Source organism: Loxodonta africana, chromosome 2 (assembly GCF_030014295.1).
Source record: "Loxodonta africana isolate mLoxAfr1 chromosome 2, mLoxAfr1.hap2, whole genome shotgun sequence".
Classification (NCBI taxonomy): domain Eukaryota; kingdom Metazoa; phylum Chordata; class Mammalia; order Proboscidea; family Elephantidae; genus Loxodonta; species Loxodonta africana.
Genome location: NC_087343.1, coordinates 173,336,065 through 173,353,686, shown reverse-complemented (window position 1 = coordinate 173,353,686; position 17,622 = coordinate 173,336,065). Strand labels below are relative to the sequence as shown.

General features: G+C 44.4%; 1 protein-coding gene across 3 annotated transcripts in view; it reads left to right on the top strand.

Moving 5' to 3' along the window:
* Positions 1-17,622, top strand: part of ADAM19 (ADAM metallopeptidase domain 19) — a 112,877-nt gene that overhangs the window by 60,879 nt on the left and 34,376 nt on the right. For all 3 annotated transcript variants that reach the window (XM_064278863.1, XM_064278858.1, XM_064278853.1), the window contains exons 6-10: positions 3,817-4,009; positions 4,671-4,736; positions 10,189-10,260; positions 14,790-14,956; positions 16,956-17,040. In XM_064278863.1, coding sequence (XP_064134933.1) covers positions 3,817-4,009; positions 4,671-4,736; positions 10,189-10,260; positions 14,790-14,956; positions 16,956-17,040 — 583 coding nt within the window. The remainder of the gene's footprint in view (positions 1-3,816; positions 4,010-4,670; positions 4,737-10,188; positions 10,261-14,789; positions 14,957-16,955; positions 17,041-17,622) is intronic.

Here is a 17,622-nt window from a genome sequence, read left to right as displayed (position 1 = left end):
AAAGGGCTGGGGCTTGCACCACCCTCTCTAACACCCCCAAGCAGTGTGGGAGGATTGCATCTGCTCCAGGGAGCAAATTACAAGAGGCCCTGGGGAGGGGATGGGTGGCTACAAAGTCCTAGAGCTGGAAGGGCCTTCGATGTCCTTCTGCACCTGTGTTCCTCAAACTGTAACCTGCCAACTCCCTGACACAGAATTGCAGGAGCCTCTGAAGAGGCAGGCTCCCGCTGCAATGCATGGGCTCCACGCCACAGTTCCTGATTGTGGCTATGGAATGGAATTTCGTGGAACTTATTCACAGTGCAGATGCTAGGCCTCCTAAGTGAGGCCCGGGGGTCTGTGTTTTTAATACACTCAGTAGAGTATTCTAGTAGCCGTCTCTGGGAGCTGTGACCTAGAAATCACTGATTCATAGGTTTGGGACTGAATGTATTGGTTTCCTCAGGCTCTTGTAACAAAATACCACAAACTGGGTGGGTTATAAGAACAGAGATCTATTGTCACATAGTTCTGAAAGCTGCAAGTTGGAGATCACGGTGTTGGCCATCTTGATTCCTTCTGTGGCTTTGAGGGAGAGTCTGACCCATGCCTGTTCCCTAGCTTCTGGTACCTCCAGGAGTTCCTTGACTCGCAACTGCAGCATCACGTGGTGTCCTTGCTCTGTCTCCCTGTCTCTGTGTATCTTATCTTCTTTATTAAGGACACCATTCATATTGGGTTAGGACCCACTCTACTCCAATATGACCTCATGTTAACGTAACTGATAACGTCTTCAAAGACCTTATTTCCAAACAGGGTCACATTCACAGGTACAGGGGCTAGGACTTCACCATATCTTTTTAGGGTACGCAATTCACCCATAATGCTGATGGAGGCAGATAGTGTAGAACTTAAGGGCATGGGGTGCAAAGTCTGGTGGATCTTAAATCTTTGGCTCCAGGTTACCTGTAAGATCTTGTTATTAAGGAGCCTGGGTGGTACAAGCGGTTTGTGATCAGCTGCTAACCTAAAGGTTGGTGGTTTGGACCATCCGTGGCTTTGTGGAAGAAAGGCCTGGTGAACTGCTTCCATAAAGATTACAGCCAAGAAAACCCTGTGGAGCAGTTCTACTCTGTAACACAGGGGGTTGCCATGAGCCGGGGGCTGACTCAATGGCAGACAACAGCAACAACATGATTTTTATAGCTCACCATGTACCAAACTTTGGCTTGGTCTTTGTCCTATTTGGCCCAGAGGTTGTTTAAGTGATTTCCCGATCAACTACACCTTGTGGCTCTACACTGGAATTTTCGCCGACTTCTCTATGGAACTTTCCACTCACTGGGTATTATTTCCACAGCCTCAGCCTGATGCACACAAAACCACTGGGTGGTTTGTGGTCAAGCCCTCTGTGTTTCCAACATTGGCAGCCATCAGAGGAAACTGAAATGATGGGAGGGGACTTGATCAGCTGAGAGGAGAAGATAGCTTGGAACAGGATGCTCAGAGCAGCTCTCCCCTTTGCCCCTTTCTGTCTGGACTAGGGAGTGGATGTGACCCTTGGTCTTTGTCCCGCTCCCACCCCCAGCTGTTTAGGAGCACATTGGGCGTCTGCCATGGGGCTGGGCAGGGACTGCTGCGTCAGCCTGGGTGAGGCAGCCGGGAAGTCGGCAGACTCCTGGCACCAAAATGAGATTAGCCAGGGATGGAACCCGGAAAGGACCACTGCTGATCAGAGCCTGGCGCTCTTTCCTGTGAGCAGCACAGGCCCTTCCCATAGAGCAAAACCTGGGTGGGGATCCCTAGGGGCTGGGATGGGAGTAGAAGCCGAGCCAACCTTAGATAGGTTTTGTCAATTGAGAAGGGCAAAGACTCTGAATTGGAGATACTTGAATTTTTTTAGCTTCCTGGATGGATAAGAGCCTGAGGTTTTAGAGAACAGGATATGCTGCTAGGGCCTCTAGGATTTATTCCTGGGCTTTCTTCTCCCTCTGAGCCCTCGATCCATTTTCTTGTTGTAGTATTCATCTTAGTGTACCAAGGATGACAAATTCCTGGTGCATGGGCCTCTACTTGCCATTCCATTGATTATTTATGATAGTGATAAATAATAAATCATGGCGCTCTTTCTACCAAGTCCAGAATCCCTGTCTCCAGTTCATCAGTGGTGTGGATAATAAGACCTTGCCCTTGGAGAAAGGCCTGGTGATCTGCTTCCGTAAAGATTGCAGCCAAGAAATTGGTATATATTATGATGATTTATCCCCATGTTTAAACTCTAAGCTCCTGCAGAGCAGGCCCTTAGCCTGTCTTGTTCATTATTCCATCCTCAACAACTAGCACAATGCCTGGCAAACAGCAGGAGTTCAGTAAATATTTGTGGAATGAGTGACTGTCCTTTACTGACTGTCGATCACTTGAGGACAGAGATTATGTCTAACACAGGATCAGGGCTCAGTAAGTGAATGAATAAAATAAATGATAAGCATCTTTATTCTGAGTCCAACACTAGTATCTTAACCAAAGGAAAAATGCAGTCACTCATGCTTGGTTGTGGATGTCACTTCACCAGAGAGCTGCCTTGCTGACGTGGCGAAGTTGGGACTGGTAGGAATGGCATCAGTCTAGCTTTGGCTTCCAGGTGCAAGGTCTTTACATTGAATCATCCCAAGAGTTCTGATAGTAAATTGTCATTTCCATTTGGCAGATGAGGATATTGAGGCTCAGAGAGATTTAAGAGGTTTGTTGAAGAACATGTGACAATTTAGTGTTAGAGCTAACACCAGAACCTTGGTCTCCTCACCCCAGGCCAGTGTTCTTTCTCTGGCTGCTGAACTGCCTTTTTCTGAGCCTATAAAGTTTTGACGTATGATTTGTCGTATGTCATGCTTGGGTTTGGGAAGTTTTTTGGAACACCAGTTTTGACATGTGATTTGTCGTATGTCATGCTTGGGTTTGGGTAGTTTTTTGGAACACCAGTCCTACCATACTTTATAAGTATTAGCTGTCCCAGTCCAGCCTTTTTAGAACCTTTTGAGCTTCTCTAGTCCAGGGGTTCTTAACCTGGAGTTCAGCAATGAGCTTACCAAAAAAACAAACCAACTGCTCATGGTGTCAGAGTAGAACTAGGGTCCATAGGGTTTTTAATGACTGATTTTTCTGAGGCAGCTCTGGGTGAACTTGAGCCTCCAATCTTTCATTTAGCAGCAAGTGTGTTAACTGTTTGTATCGCCCAGGGACTCCTGTGATGAGATCTGTTGTGTGTGCTGTCGAGTTGATTTCGACTCATAGAAACCCCATGTAACAGTAGAACTGCCCTACAGGGTTTTCTAGGCAGTAATCTCCAGGTGAAAACCCTGGTGGCGTTAAGTGGTTAAGTGCTACCGCTGCTAACCAAAGGGTGGGCAGTTTGAATCCGCCAGGCGCTCCTTGGAAACTCTATGGGGCAGTTCTACTCTGTCCTGTAGGGTCGCTATGAGTCAGAATCGACTCGACGGCACTGGGTTTGGTTTGGTTAATCTCCAGGTCTTTCTTCTGCAGAGCTGCTGAGTGGGTTCAAACCACCAACCTTTTCAGTTACCAGCTGAGCGCTTAACCATGGTGCCACCAGGACTCCTCTGAAGTTGTATATCACATTTCATGTATATGTGCATTTCTCTGCAGAAGAAGTGTATAGCTTGCATTCCCAAAAAGGAGTACATGACTCCATAATAAGGTTAAGAACCAATAATTGAACCCAACTATGTCATTTTGGATATGAGGGAACTGAGACCCATGGAAAGGGCTTTTCCAGGGCCATGATCTTTGATCAGAGATGTTCTGTTTCTCCATTAACAGAGGACTGATAGCGGTGAACAGTAACCTCAGCTACATCATCGAGCCCCTCCCTGACAGCAAGGGCCAACACCTTATTTATAGATCTGAACATCTCAAGCTACCCCCAGGGAACTGTGGTTTCCAGCACTCTATGCCAACCTCCAGAGACTGGGTCCTTCAGTTTACAAACCAGAACAAGAAGCGACCACGCAGGGTAAGTTTCGAGGCTCTCAGTGCAGGAGTCAACCTGGGAATAGGCTTGTCTCCCCCTGAGGACCCTTACTTTGAAGCCTGGAGGTTTCTAAAATGAAAGTAGATGGTTAAGAAGGAAGAAATAGATTTTTTCTTTTATTCTAAATTATTGTTGAGCGTGAGATACACTAGGTGGTAGAATAATTACTATTTGGGAAAACACTACCACATTTAAAATACCTGAGGTGCTGATTTCAGAAAGTTTAAAATGTGAAAAAAATGCATACTCCCCCTTTCAAAGTATCACTTAGGCATATGCACAAACATGGTGTATTTATTTATACTTAAAATAGAGATATGTGGTTTAAATGTTCTTTGGGAACTTGACTGTCAGCATGTTCCCTCAGAGTGTGTTGGCCTCTGGTCTGCCGGTATTAGCCAGCTCAGCTCATTGTTTTTTGAGAACAAAGGACTGGATCCGCATCCCAGAGCCATCTCCAATGATAATCAAGATGGCGGGTGGAAGGTGTAGAGAGGGTGGTGGTGACTGCAGCCAGGACTGCTCCTAGTGTTGCAGTACAAAATGAGTAAGGAGGTCAACTGCTTACTGACAGGCTGCATTTCTTAGCAGTTTTTTGAAATGAGGCCAAGTCCAGTTCTGATCTCTTATATCTTTTTCTTAGATGAAAAGGGAAGATTTACACTCCATGAAGTATGTGGAACTTTATCTCGTGGCTGATTATGCAGAGGTAAGGGGGAGGCAAAGGGCTTTAGCAGAAAAATTGCTCTTGACAGCTTCCATTCCAGGTTTCGAGCTACTTTGGGGAAATACTGACACATTCATCTTTCTCTGGTTCATCATACAATTTTGACCTGAAATCTGACCAAGGGCTCTTTTTGCCATTTTAAACATAGTTGGGGAAAAAAACAAACAAAGGAAAATCTCTTCTAGCTCAATACATCAGTCATACAGAGAATCAGGGCAATTATCTGAATTAATATTTCTTAGACTGGGACTGAAGACCTTTAGGCTAGGCAGCTTATTCTTAGGAGTCTGTGAATTTTTCTTTAGAAATTTTTAAATCTTGTGTTTTCTTTACAAAGATAATTGAATCTGATTGAATCAAATTTCCTTGACCATATGTGGGTCCACGTTTATAATCATGTTGATGCCAAATGAGAACCAAAAGCAGAAGTTCCCAAAATGTGGTCCCTAGACCCAACAGCATCAATATCACCTGGAAACTTATGAAAAATGCAAATTCTGGGTTCCACCTCAGACCAACTGAATCCTACACTGTAGGGGTGGGGTCCAAAAATTCATATTTTAACAAGTCCTCTGAGTGGTCTTATGGAAGGTCAAGTTTGAGAACTACTAACCTGAAGGACTAGCAAGTTTACCTTTTAATTCCATATTCCTGAAATTAGACATTCTTGAGGGTCTTTGGGTTCTTAGATTTGATGAACAGTTATCTTGCTCATTCATTCAGCTTCACTTATTCGTTAGCAATTTTCTTGGTTTTCTATTATGTGCCAAACACTGTGTCTGGCACCAGGAGATACAGCTCTGACCTAGACAGACCTGGCCTGGCATCAGAGTTTACAGTGACAGCCCAAGAAACTATAGTTCCCAGTGTGATAACTGCTAAGATGGAGAAGTACAGCATGGTAGCGTGCATGTAATAGGGGATCCAGTGTGGTTTTGGGAATCAGAGAAAGCTAATCTGAGGCAGAGATGTTTAGGCTGGCACCTGAAGAATGGGTTTTGCCCCAGCCCCTGTATTTGCCGCGTTTTACCTCCGATTCTCACTGTATGCAGTCCCATAACTAAGCGTATCTTCTGTCACCCAGTGTCGTGATGAGCTTAGCAGTCTTGGTGTTCTAATACCATGCATGCTCACCTGGGGCTTCCCTTAGGATAAAACTCATCACAAGGCAGGTCTGTTTTGTACCCATCCAAATGATGTAGTTACCACCTACACAAAGGCCTCATTATAGGTGGCCTGACCTAGTCTGGAAGGAGCCCTGGTGGTGCAATGGTTAAGTGCTCAGCCGCTAACCAAAAGGTTGGCTGTTGGAACCCACCCAGCGGCTCTGCCGGAGAAAAGCCTAGTGATCTGCTTCCATAAAGATCACAGCCTAGGAAACCCTGAGATAGTTCTACACTGTCACATTGCATTGCTATGAGTTGAAAATCTTCTCGAAGGCACCTAACAACAACAACCTAGTCTGGAATCCCCAGACACAGATTCTGGAGACCGGGAGGGGTAGGGAAAGAGCACTCATGTTCACATCAGGAGACCTGCCTTCCATGCTAGTGGCAAGAGGAGGTGGCTCTTGAGCTATGTTGTAGAACAAGGCGGAGTTAACTGGGCAGAGAAGTGGAAGTGAAAGGCACTCCAGGCTGAGGGAACATTGTGTTCTGCTTTGAGTAGAGTTTAGCTTTTTAATTGATGTCCATATTGGTTTTCCCAGCAGCCTTCGGCTTCCCCACCCCCCCCCATTTCTTTTGTTTTTCCTTCCAAAGACTGCTGTGTGTATAGGGTAGGGGAGCAGTGCAGAGAGCAAAATCCAAAGCTGGTTTGTAAGCAAAGGCTCCACAGTCATGGGAGAATGTCCCAAATCTGCATCTCTAGCCTGTAGCTCTGCCTGACATAACTGCCTCTAGTGGGAAGGTGGCTGGAAGAAAGCTGAGCCCCTCTGGCTCTCGGACATTTTTTGGTTTAAGCTTTGCATCTAAGATTATCTAACACAGTGAGCTTTAGCCACTTTTTTTTTCCAGACACCAAATCCTTTGTTCAAATGAAAGCCCCAATATTTCTGCATAGAGAAACGCAGCTGCTATAGGTTAAAGGTGGGGCCTTCCAACCCTTCGGCCCTGCACTTTGCCCCGCCTGCCCAGTGGAATCTGGATGCAGGGTTTTAAAGATCACTGGGTGCGTGTTCCCCATAGCTGGACAAGAGGAGGCCAGCCAAGGATTTGGCGTTTTAGTTCTGCTGACCTCCAGGGTCTCGGCAAACCCCCGAGAGGAAGTATGTCTGCTCAAGGTGCTTCCAGCACTGTGGTGTCACCTACAGCACCGTGGCTCCTTGCCGCCTCTTCCTGTTGCAGAGACAAGCACCTTCAGCACCTGCTGCACAGACATTTCCAGCGTGGGTCCAACAAGGCACGTTCATGCAGCCACCGCGGATAAGAGGATGTGCTCCTTTATGGGGTCCTGGGCACTCCTCTGCCCAAGGCTGTGGTGACTCATGTGAGGGGGTGGGTGGGGGTTATCAGAGGCCAGGCTGAGCTCACAGGCTCATGAATGCCTCTCCCACACTCCCTCATCCTCTGAAGGCAGAAATGTATGCCTCACAAGGAATTAATCGGAGATGACGGGAAGGGAGGATTGCCTTTTCTGTGATTTACAACCTGGTGCTGAGGCAGGGCAGGCTTCTCCTGGGCTCTGACCTCAGAGCAGGGAGTAGACGCAGAGAGGGGAAGTGAGACAGTGTTGCTGCCTAGAGAGAGAGTTGTTGGAGGTAAGAAAATGATCACATAGCTCCTCACTGCCTGGGCCCAGGTCGGAGCACCTGGACTGGTTCTCAGCCTATTCGTTCCTCGGGTGAAACAGGGAATCCAAGGGGGAAAAGAGAGCAAGAGGGGATGCTGTAGGAGGAGATAGGTTGTAGCTGTACAAAGAGGCTTGCAAAGGAGTTTCATCATACACATAGATTGTGGGGTACTTGGGAAAGGATGGGTTATGTACCACATTTTACTTCCTGTGCCCCCTAGAAAATAGGGGGTTCACATATTCCTTACTTTAGACCAGGGATTGGCAATTTATGGCTCATGGCCACATCCAGCCCATAACCTGTTTTTGTAAATAAAGTTTTGCTAGAACACAGCTGTGCCCCTTGGTTTATATACTGCCCCATGGTAGAGTTGAGTAGTTGTGACAGAGACAATATATGGCCCACAAAGTCTTACATTCATTTTCAGGCCCTTTAGAGAAAAAGTTTGCCGACTCCTGCTTCAGACAATTCCTGACAACATAACACATTCCTTAAACTATGGTGGGCATTATTGGGCAATTGTCTGAAGATAAGGTTAATATATTTTGAAAATATTGAAATCTGACCTTTATGTTCTAATAAATACTCACTAAATGAATGGAAATGCTGTAATGCTTTCTGTGCTATGAGGTCAGTTTAGAAATGGGATGACCCCATAATAAGAAACTTCAGGATTAACACCTTGGAAGGATCGAAGTCAAAGGGCTTTACATTGAATTTAACTCTGTAGAAGGCAGTGGTGAAAGCGGTATTCTCTTCAAATGAGGGACAGTGTTCCAAGGAAGTCTGGGAAAGCCCCAAAACAGGGAGAGAAGGAGAAAAAGTGGATTTCTTCCCTGTGTCAGGGCTGGGACACAGCCCATCTAAACAAATATCCTCCTAGGGTGTTTTATTTGGCTATTCTTTTTTGTTTCTTTCTTGGATATTCTTGTAGGATGAGATAGAAAAAGGAAATGAAGGATTCAAATTGAAATAACCTGTGTAGTGTATACCCAATGTGAATAGGTACAGAGATTCCATATAACAGTTGCAGGCTACACGACATGCCATTTGTTTACAAATTCAAATCGCAGTTGTAACAAATTTTAGCTTTCCACTATGAGGCTTTACTTCATCATTGTAGCTGCAAGAGAGCACTCCTTTTGAGACTGTATTGACCAGTGTGGGGCATTCATACTGAAATGTCTTTCCCTGGCTACCCATGGTAGACATTTCTAATCGAGGGCAGCACTTCTTCTTGCTTAGCCCCATTCTCAGAATTCTTTTTGCTGTAAAAGCACAGGCAGGCACTGCCAGTTGACCTGATGTTATCAGCCAAGCACGCTAACCATTTATACCATCAAAGGGACCATAAAAAAATCAAAAAAACAAACCCATTGCCATTGAGTTGCTTCAGATTCATAGTGACCCTAAAGGACAGAGTAGAACTGCCCCATAGGGTTTCCAAGGAGCGGCTGGTGGGTTTGAACTGCTGACCTTTTTGGTTAGCAGCCAGGCTCTTAACCACTGCACCACTAGGGCTTAAACCTACAGCCTCTGCCCTCAGCAAGTTTAGGAAAACAAGCTGCCACCTTTGAATAGAATGAAGTAGAACTACACTGTGCCCCAATGTGTAATTTATATCCACCTTTCAGATGTTAAAATAACATGTCAGTTGAAATTGCCAGGGTTTTGAAGTTGTGTATGACCAGGATGTCAGAAGACAGAGTGTGTGCACTAGTTTTTGTTCACACAGCTAAAGGATCCTACCTTATGTAAAGCAGAATGTTTCCCAAGGAATTATGAGGGTTTTTTTTTTCCCCCTTGAAGCCAAAGCAATGGATGTTGTCTACTTAAAAACATTGACGACAACATCATGAACTTTTTTTGGGACCCAACCGTAACTTTTAACCAGATGTACCCTGCTGCATGACCACATGAATGTGAGATATTTCCTCCACATCTATTTTCTGGAAGATGAGTGGATCAGAGACTTAACAGCATCTGGCTTTTACCAGATGGGTGTAAGGGAGTCTTCAGAAGGACTCTGTGTGCTCCCAAAACAAGAACACTGCAGAGCCTGGGCTCCAAGTTGAATTTGCTTGTGCTAATTTTAACCCTGGTGGCGTAGAGGTTAAGTGCCACGGCTGCCAACCAAAGGGTCAGCAGTTCGAATCCACCAGGTGCTCTTCGGAAACCCTGTGGGGCAGTTCTACTCTGTCCTATAAGGTAACTATGAGTTGGAATCAACTCAACAGCACTGGGTTTGGTTTTGGGTTTTTTAGTAGCAACTATGGAAACCCTGGTGGCTTGGTGGTTAAGAGCTACAGCTACTAACCAAAAGGTCAGCACTTTGAATCCATCAGGCACTCCTTGGAAACCCTACGGGTCAATCCTACTCTGTCCTGTGGGGCCGTTATGAGTTGGAATCCACTCGACAGCAATGGGTTTTTTCAGGCTGGGTTAGGAACTGGAAATACTGACATGTATGAGACCCAGGTCCTGCCCTTCAGGAGATGACACTGTGGTTGGGGAGATTGTTATATATAAATGACTGATCGTAGAAGACAAAAGAAATGAACCAATTCAAAGATAAGTAGTGGGGCACAGGAGGGGTGCTGGGAGAGGTTCTGGAGTCTCACCGGTTTTGCTTGTCCCATTTAGTTTCAGAAGAATCGACGAGACCAGGAAGCCACCAAACACAAGCTCATGGAGATCGCCAATTATGCTGATAAGGTGAGACCAGGTGTGTACTTTGTGGGAAAGCTGCCAGCCCCTCAGAGGGGCTGCAGGACAGGAGATCACATGGCACCTGAGCTACCTTCTGCCAGATTGGCCACTCAAGCCAGTTTCTGTAAGAGAATGAGTGATGACATAGAGGCTCAGGATAACCTTGACAAAAGCCCTGAACTATGTGACCGTAGGCAGGTAACTCATCTTCTTTGGGTTGCAGTTTTGTTTTTCTTATTTTTTAACCTATAAAATAGAGGAGCTGGCCTAAACCAATGACTTTCAATTTTTTTTTTCCCCAACAGAATCCTTTTTAAAAACGAAATCTTACACCAGTGAGGACCCAAAGCTTTGTTCTTCTGACCCTTTCCTCTCCCCTCTGCTGTGGCTCCTGAGGAAGCTAGGACATGGAGGAGCCCAGTTAAAAAACCCATGATCTTTAAAGCTCTTTAAATTTCCTTCCAGGGTTAAGGCCTAAGGATTCTCTGGTTTAGGAGGGAATTGAGGTAGGTTAGGGTGTGGAGAAATAGGTTTTTTTTGGCCAGTCTGTACAGTCTCCACCTGTAAAACAGTTCTAAAACTATTTCCTTCCTCCTAGGAAGCTGGTAGATAGTTAACTTTCCTAGGCCAGGCCTTTTTCCAGCATCCTCTTAAGAAATATCTAAGTACTTCAATTTTACTAGAACAGGCTGGTCTGAGACTTGAAAATACTTTGTATTTGTTGTAGCACAAAATGCAGAAGAGTAGGTAACCTAGAATGAAAATAGTCACTTGACACTGGCATTGTATAGTTTAAAATAAGGAGTTTTAACATTGTTGGAGTTGTAGGTCTCTTTGAGAATTTGATAAAATTATTGTATAATTTCAGAGCACTTATAGAACTTCTTGGAGCCCTGGTGGTACAGTGGTTAAAAGCTCAGCTGCTAACCAAAAGATTGGCAGTTCAAATATACCAGCTGCTCCTTGGAAACCGTGTGGGGCAGTTCTACTCTGTTCCGTAGGGTCATTATGAGTCAGAATCAACTCAATGGCAACGGATTTGGTTTTTTTTTTGGTTATGTCCCATGTTTTTGTTCTGCCTTAGGTGGCTCTGGAAACATAGCTTAGAGTCAAGTGAAAGTCAAACACTGGCATTTCCTGGAAGAAAGGACTCCATGGACACAGTCTCTTGGGGACCTTATTCTAACTCCTCTGTCTGGCTCACAACTCACTCAGCAATAACATCTGAATGATCCTGCAACCCAGACACACTCAACATCTGGGAAAACAAGGAAGTTTATTTCCCTGGGGACTATACAGGAGGTAGATCCTGCTACCAGCCAAGTGACATCTATTGTTGTGGAGACCCAGCAGTGGGGGACTTGGCTGGGTCTCCCCTTTGTGAACTCTCCAGCTGGCCTGGGTGATAGAATCAAGGATGCTGATGAAACGTGGAGGGAGAAGGGAGGCATCAGCAAACCCCAGTCCTTACTTGAAGCCACAAGCTTTGCTGGGTTGTCCATTCTGGGAAGCAGTCTTGGTTGTCTCTCCAGCAGCTAGTTTCTCCCGTCTGGGGTGAGGGAAGGCACACCTACTTCTCTGAGAGTTGCTGATCCAGGAGCTTGAACTGAACTATTGTTGAAGCAAATGCTGGAATGAACTACACTAATTTACTGAATCATGAACTTGATTCAAAATGTTTCCCTTGGGGAAAAAGCCAAGTTTACCTCCTGAAAAAGCTTCCTAGTAAAGCAAGTTCAAGGTGAAATCTGAATCCTGTATTTTCTTTAATGATTGACCTAAATTGGAACAGGAACGTAAAATTGCCTTTGAAATTAACTGATTCTAGCCTCCCCAGGTCTGGAGCCCATCTTAGACCACAACTTCTTAGAGCAAGTTGATTTTGGCTAGATGTGTAAACACTCCAGCTCTTAAGCTGTGCAGGGCTGTGAGTGGACTTTGCGGTCAGATAATCTGGACTTTAATCCTGGCTCCACTAACTTAATGCTGAGACTTTGAGCAAATTACTGAGCTTCTTTAAGCCTCAGTGCCTAGTACACTGGAAGTGCTTAATAAAATTGGTGCTGTGATTATTATTTTTAGCTAGGGCAGTGTGTGCCAACTTTGAATTACAATGGTATCTTCTGCTCATGTGACCTGTGTTTCTATGGTAGGCATCTCAGAGTAGGCCAATCAAAGGATCCCTTGTGCCCATGCCTTCCTGTGGCTTAGCTTTAAAGAAAACCCTCTTCCTGTTTATATGCATATGAGATGAAAGGCCTCATGTCTTAAAGGTTAGATATAGCTCTAGTCTTAAGGGGCTAGATAGTCAGATCTCGTTTACAGAATTTCAGGATCTCTGAGTTAGAAAGGACCCTGATGATTATCTAGGACCTATGTCAGTCTAATGCTTGAAACTTGCTTATGATATTCTTGACAAAACCTGAACACCTCCAGTGATGGGGAAGGAGAGTTTTGGGAGTAAACATATCCATCCATTTGTATATTGTTTATACTCATTTATTTCCAAAATGAACGAGAGACACCTTACAATAAAATGTCCATATATGATTTGATATAGTGATACAATGGAACACTATTCAGCAATGCAAAGGAATGAAATACTTATCTGAAAAACCTTATGCTAAGTGAAAAGAACCCAGACACAAAAGACTGCATATTGTATGATTCCATTTATAAGTACTGTCCAGTGAAAGGCAAATCTATAGAGACAGAAAGTAGATTAGTGGTTGCCTAGGTTGGGGGGTGCGAATGACTGTAAAAGGTTATGAAGGATCTTACTGATGTGATGAAAGTATTCTAAAATTGGATATGGTAATGGTTTCATAATATATTAAATTTACTAAAAATTATTAAATTGTATGCTAAAAAGGGGAGATTTCTTGGTATGTAAATTTTACCTCAAGAAATTGTTTAAAAATCCATATACAAGAGAACCATTTAGACATATATAAAAAAAATAAGACCATGTAAAGAACTGGGAGAGAGAGTCGTACTAGACAGCCCAGTATTTATTACCGAGCACAGCAAAGCTTAGCTCTGAGGTTCCTGACGACCAGCTTTGAAACTTGTCTTTCCTGTCTGTTTTACTTATTGATTGAAGCCCTTCTTCAGGACCAGGCAGAACAATGCTGATCCTTTTATGTCCTATCTAGTCTTCTCTGAACTGAATAACCCCAGTTCTGCCACCAGGATGCTATGAGAATGTTATACGTCTTTCCCAAGATTTCATTTCCCCAATTTTTCTGTTCTGAAAAATGTGAGTAATAACGCCTGTACCTTCTTCCCTACATTAGTTCCTGGGCTGCTGTTATGAAGTACCACAAACTGAGTGACTAAAACCAAAAGAAATTTATTGTCTCACAGTTCTGGAGGCTAGGAGTCCAAAATTAGGGATGGATCTGAGGGGGAATCTGTTCTATGCCTCTCTTCTAGCTTCTGGTGATGGCTGGCAATACTTGTGTTTCTTTGATTTGTAGATCACTCCAATCCTTGCCTTTATCTTCATGTGGCCATCTTCCCTCTGTTTGTCTCTCCTCTTTTATTTTAATTTTTTTCTATAAATATTTTAGAGCCCTGTTGGCATAGTGATTAAGAGCTTGACTGCCAACCAAAAGGTCGGCAGTTCAAATCTACCAGCTGCTCCTCGGAAACCCTCTGGGGCAGTTCTGCTCTGTCCTATAGGGTCCCTGTGAGTCAGAATCAAGTTGATTGTATTTTGGTGAAAGTTTACACGGCAAATTCGGTTCCCGTTTAACAGTTTCTGTACATACTGTTCAGTGACATCGGTCACATTTTCCACACTGTGGTAGCATCCGCATTATTTCTGTTCTGTTGTTCCATTTCCGTTACTCTAGTTTCCCTGCCTCCCCTGACTTTTTCATCTTTGCTTTAGGGTAAATGTTGACCATTTCTTCTCATATAGATGAATTTTTTTTAAAGGAGCACAGTACTCGCAGGTGATATTGTTTATTTTATGAGCCAGTCTGTTATTTAGCTGAAAGGTGACCTGCAGGAGTGGTTTCAGGTCAAAGTTTAAAGAGTATCTCAGGGTGATAGTCTCGGTTCCTTTAGTCTCTACCAGTCCAGTAAGTCTAGCTTTTTTTTTTTTTTTTTTTAAGAATTTGAGTTTTGTTCTATAATGTTCTCACATTCTATCTGGAACCATCTATTTTGTCCCTGGTCAGAATGATTGGTAGTGGTAGCTGGGCTCTCCTCTTTTATAAGGACATCAGTCATATTGTATTAGGATCCACCCTACTCTGGTATGACCTCATGTTAACCTAACTGATAACACCTTCAAAGACTCCATTTCTAAACAAGGTTACACTCACAGAGATACCAGGGGTTAGGACTTAAATGTATCTTTTTTTTTTTTTTTTGAAGTGGGGACACAGTTCAACCCAAAACACTCCCCTTGGAGGCATGTGGAGAAGAGAAATCTGGTATCTGCCTTCTGAGCTCTTAGCCTAGGAAGAAGCTTATAAAACCCAGGTGGTTGACAGATAATGTGGCTTTTCTGTGTGTGCTTTCAGTTCTACCGATCCTTGAACATCCGGATTGCCCTCGTGGGCTTGGAAGTGTGGACTCATGGGAATTTGTGTGAAGTTTCAGAGAATCCGTATTCTACCCTCTGGTCATTTCTTAGCTGGAGGCGCAAGCTACTCACCCAGAAGAACCATGACAACGCACAGTTAATCACGTAAATAGCCTCTTCCCCTGTGTGTTGTGTTGGTGTCTGATGCAAAGCTAACGCTGCTAGCCTCTGCCTGCAGTACAGATGCTCCGTGTTTGTCTCCCTCTTTCGCTCGTGGAGAGGATTGGTTGTACAAGGCCATCTTGACACTCTGGTCCAGATATGCCAGTATTTCTCAGACCTGTGCTCTGTGCCCAGCATACCCAGAAAAATATTAAAAAGCCTGGGAGGCATAACAATCCCAAGAAGTGCTGAAAACCTAGATGAAAAATCAGCCTTACTCATATTCAGCAGAGGGTCTGAAGCCATTGAGTATCCATTTGTGAAGCGGGCCGCTTTGAAACACTTTCTCAGGGGCTCATCTTGATCTCCATGACCATGTTTGAGTACATGAGTTAATCCCCCAACACAGCCACAGGAGAGACATTCCTTGAGTTATCCTTCACCTTGTTTCCAGGAGCTCAGGGCTGAGTGCCCCAGGGTCCAAGTGGCAGATCATGCAAGAACTCTGTTTGATGGGTGGGAGACATTGGGATGGGGATGGGGGGAGGGGGAACTTATGTTGGATGTTCTTCAGTCCTGGAGGGAAAAGAACAGACACTGACAAGGGTCATGGTGGCACATGACAGTCCCCTAAAGGTGATTATTTGATATTTATTAGTGTTGACTTCCAAAGGTATTTTGAGGCAGCTACAACAAAAAGCACATATATCATAAAACCAGTTTTCTTCTGTCCCCCAAATATGTCTCTGAGTGCTCAGAGTTTCCCTTCATTTACACTTTTAAAGGAACTGAAGAAAGTAACTGTACTGGAAACCTAGACTGTAAGTGTTCACTTCATGTGGTGCTTTGACCTAGGAAGAGTCTTTGGGTACTGAAACATTTGGCCTGAGCTCACAGAAGCATGGCGCACTCCTTTGGGCAAGGCCTTGAATTTAGGTTTCTAGTATGACTCCCCCCAAGGCCATAAAATGGGCTTATAAAATAATCAGTAGGGTTTCATATAGATTTGTATATATTTTCCATATGCCTTTGCAAATTGTTTCTCCGAAGGTAAGTGTGCCTTTAATTCAACTGGCATCTGTTAATTACCCACTGTGTATCAGATTGTATACTAGGTCCTGGTGACCCCAGAGCAAATAAAATAGTCCCAGCTCTCAGAGATTTCATGGCCTAGATGAGAAGACAAACATGGAAATATAAAAGTACCACATAATGAATTTCCACATAGATTCTTTAAATAAATTATGTGTTTGTGGCATGCATGAAAAGACTTGTATTTTATTTATTCCTTCTTCCCTGCCCTGGTTGCATATAGCTGAGAGAGAAGTATGTTAAGCTGGGGGAAATGTTGCTGGCTGTTGGCAGATTAGGATCACAATTGCAAATCAAAAGCAGAAATGGCTCATTCTTGCACCCAGCTGCACTTGGTGAGGTCCTTGATGGGACACATCTGTTTCCTTGGCCCCAGTGTGATGTGGGGATGAAGGATCAGCCCTCACAGCTGCTGCCCTGGTCCCACCTGCTCCACGCACGCACACACACACACACATACAAACACACACACCATAGAGCCAGGGATGCTGGCATGGGACCTTGGCAGCTGCCGGAAGTGGGCATGATTCACTTCAGCATCAGAGCTTGTGCCCTTTTCACCAGGCCCTCCCTCTGACCTTTTCCTGTCCAGCAAGAATGGAATGCAGGTTTGTAAGCCCTGCCCTTTTCCTTCCAGAGAATGGGGCTATGGGCACATTGTGGGAAAAAGTGGCCTCTTCACTCTCTTTCTGCTTCTCTGGAGCAGTAGCGGAGGAGGTGAGAGGAAATAAGAGCTGTGGTGACCTGGAGGTTGTCCAGTTGGCCTGGATACCCGGGCTTCTCCCCTTGGGAATGATCTTGAATGTCACTAGAGCTAAGGAGCCATGGTGGCCACTCGCTTCTGGGCACATGAGAACAGCCCTCTCAGCCTCCACCCGAGTCACCTCTTATTTCTCCTTTTCTCTCTCAGGGGTATGTCCTTCCACGGCACCACCATTGGCCTGGCCCCCCTCATGGCCATGTGCTCCGTGTACCAGTCTGGAGGTGTGAACATGGTGAGTCTCGCAAGTGTTCCCGTGTTACAGAAGCTGATAAAATGCCCTCACAAGACATCTTTCATAAAATAATTTAATCTTTATTATTGCAGAAAAAAGAGCTTGGACAGGAAGCAGGGCAATTTCTTGAAACGAAACCATTAAATTCTAAGAGATAGAGGTCCCCAGGAGTGAATTTTCATTTCTTAGAGTTTATTTTTGATTTTCAAGCTCAGAAGAACCCTGAAGCTATTAATACATCACTCAATCTCTCATATGTTCCAAACCAGGGACTGGGGAATAGTAAGATAATAGAGATAAAAGCATTTTTATTTCAGGTCTTGCATTGTTACATGTGTCCTTCGGAAACAAGAGCCTTTCTCAAAGTCATGATTAGGAAATTACTGTCTTCTTTTGAAATTCTCTCTGACTTTGTGGGGATGCTTTGAGGATTCATTTCTAATCTGTGAATTAGCTATTAAGGAGGCTTGCTGTCCATCTGTTTGTCCATCCCTTCACCCATCTAGTGCTTACTAACACGTGTAGCATAGAGGTTAAAACCACAGGCTCTAGAGTCAAAATCAGTTGGGTTTAAATAGCAAA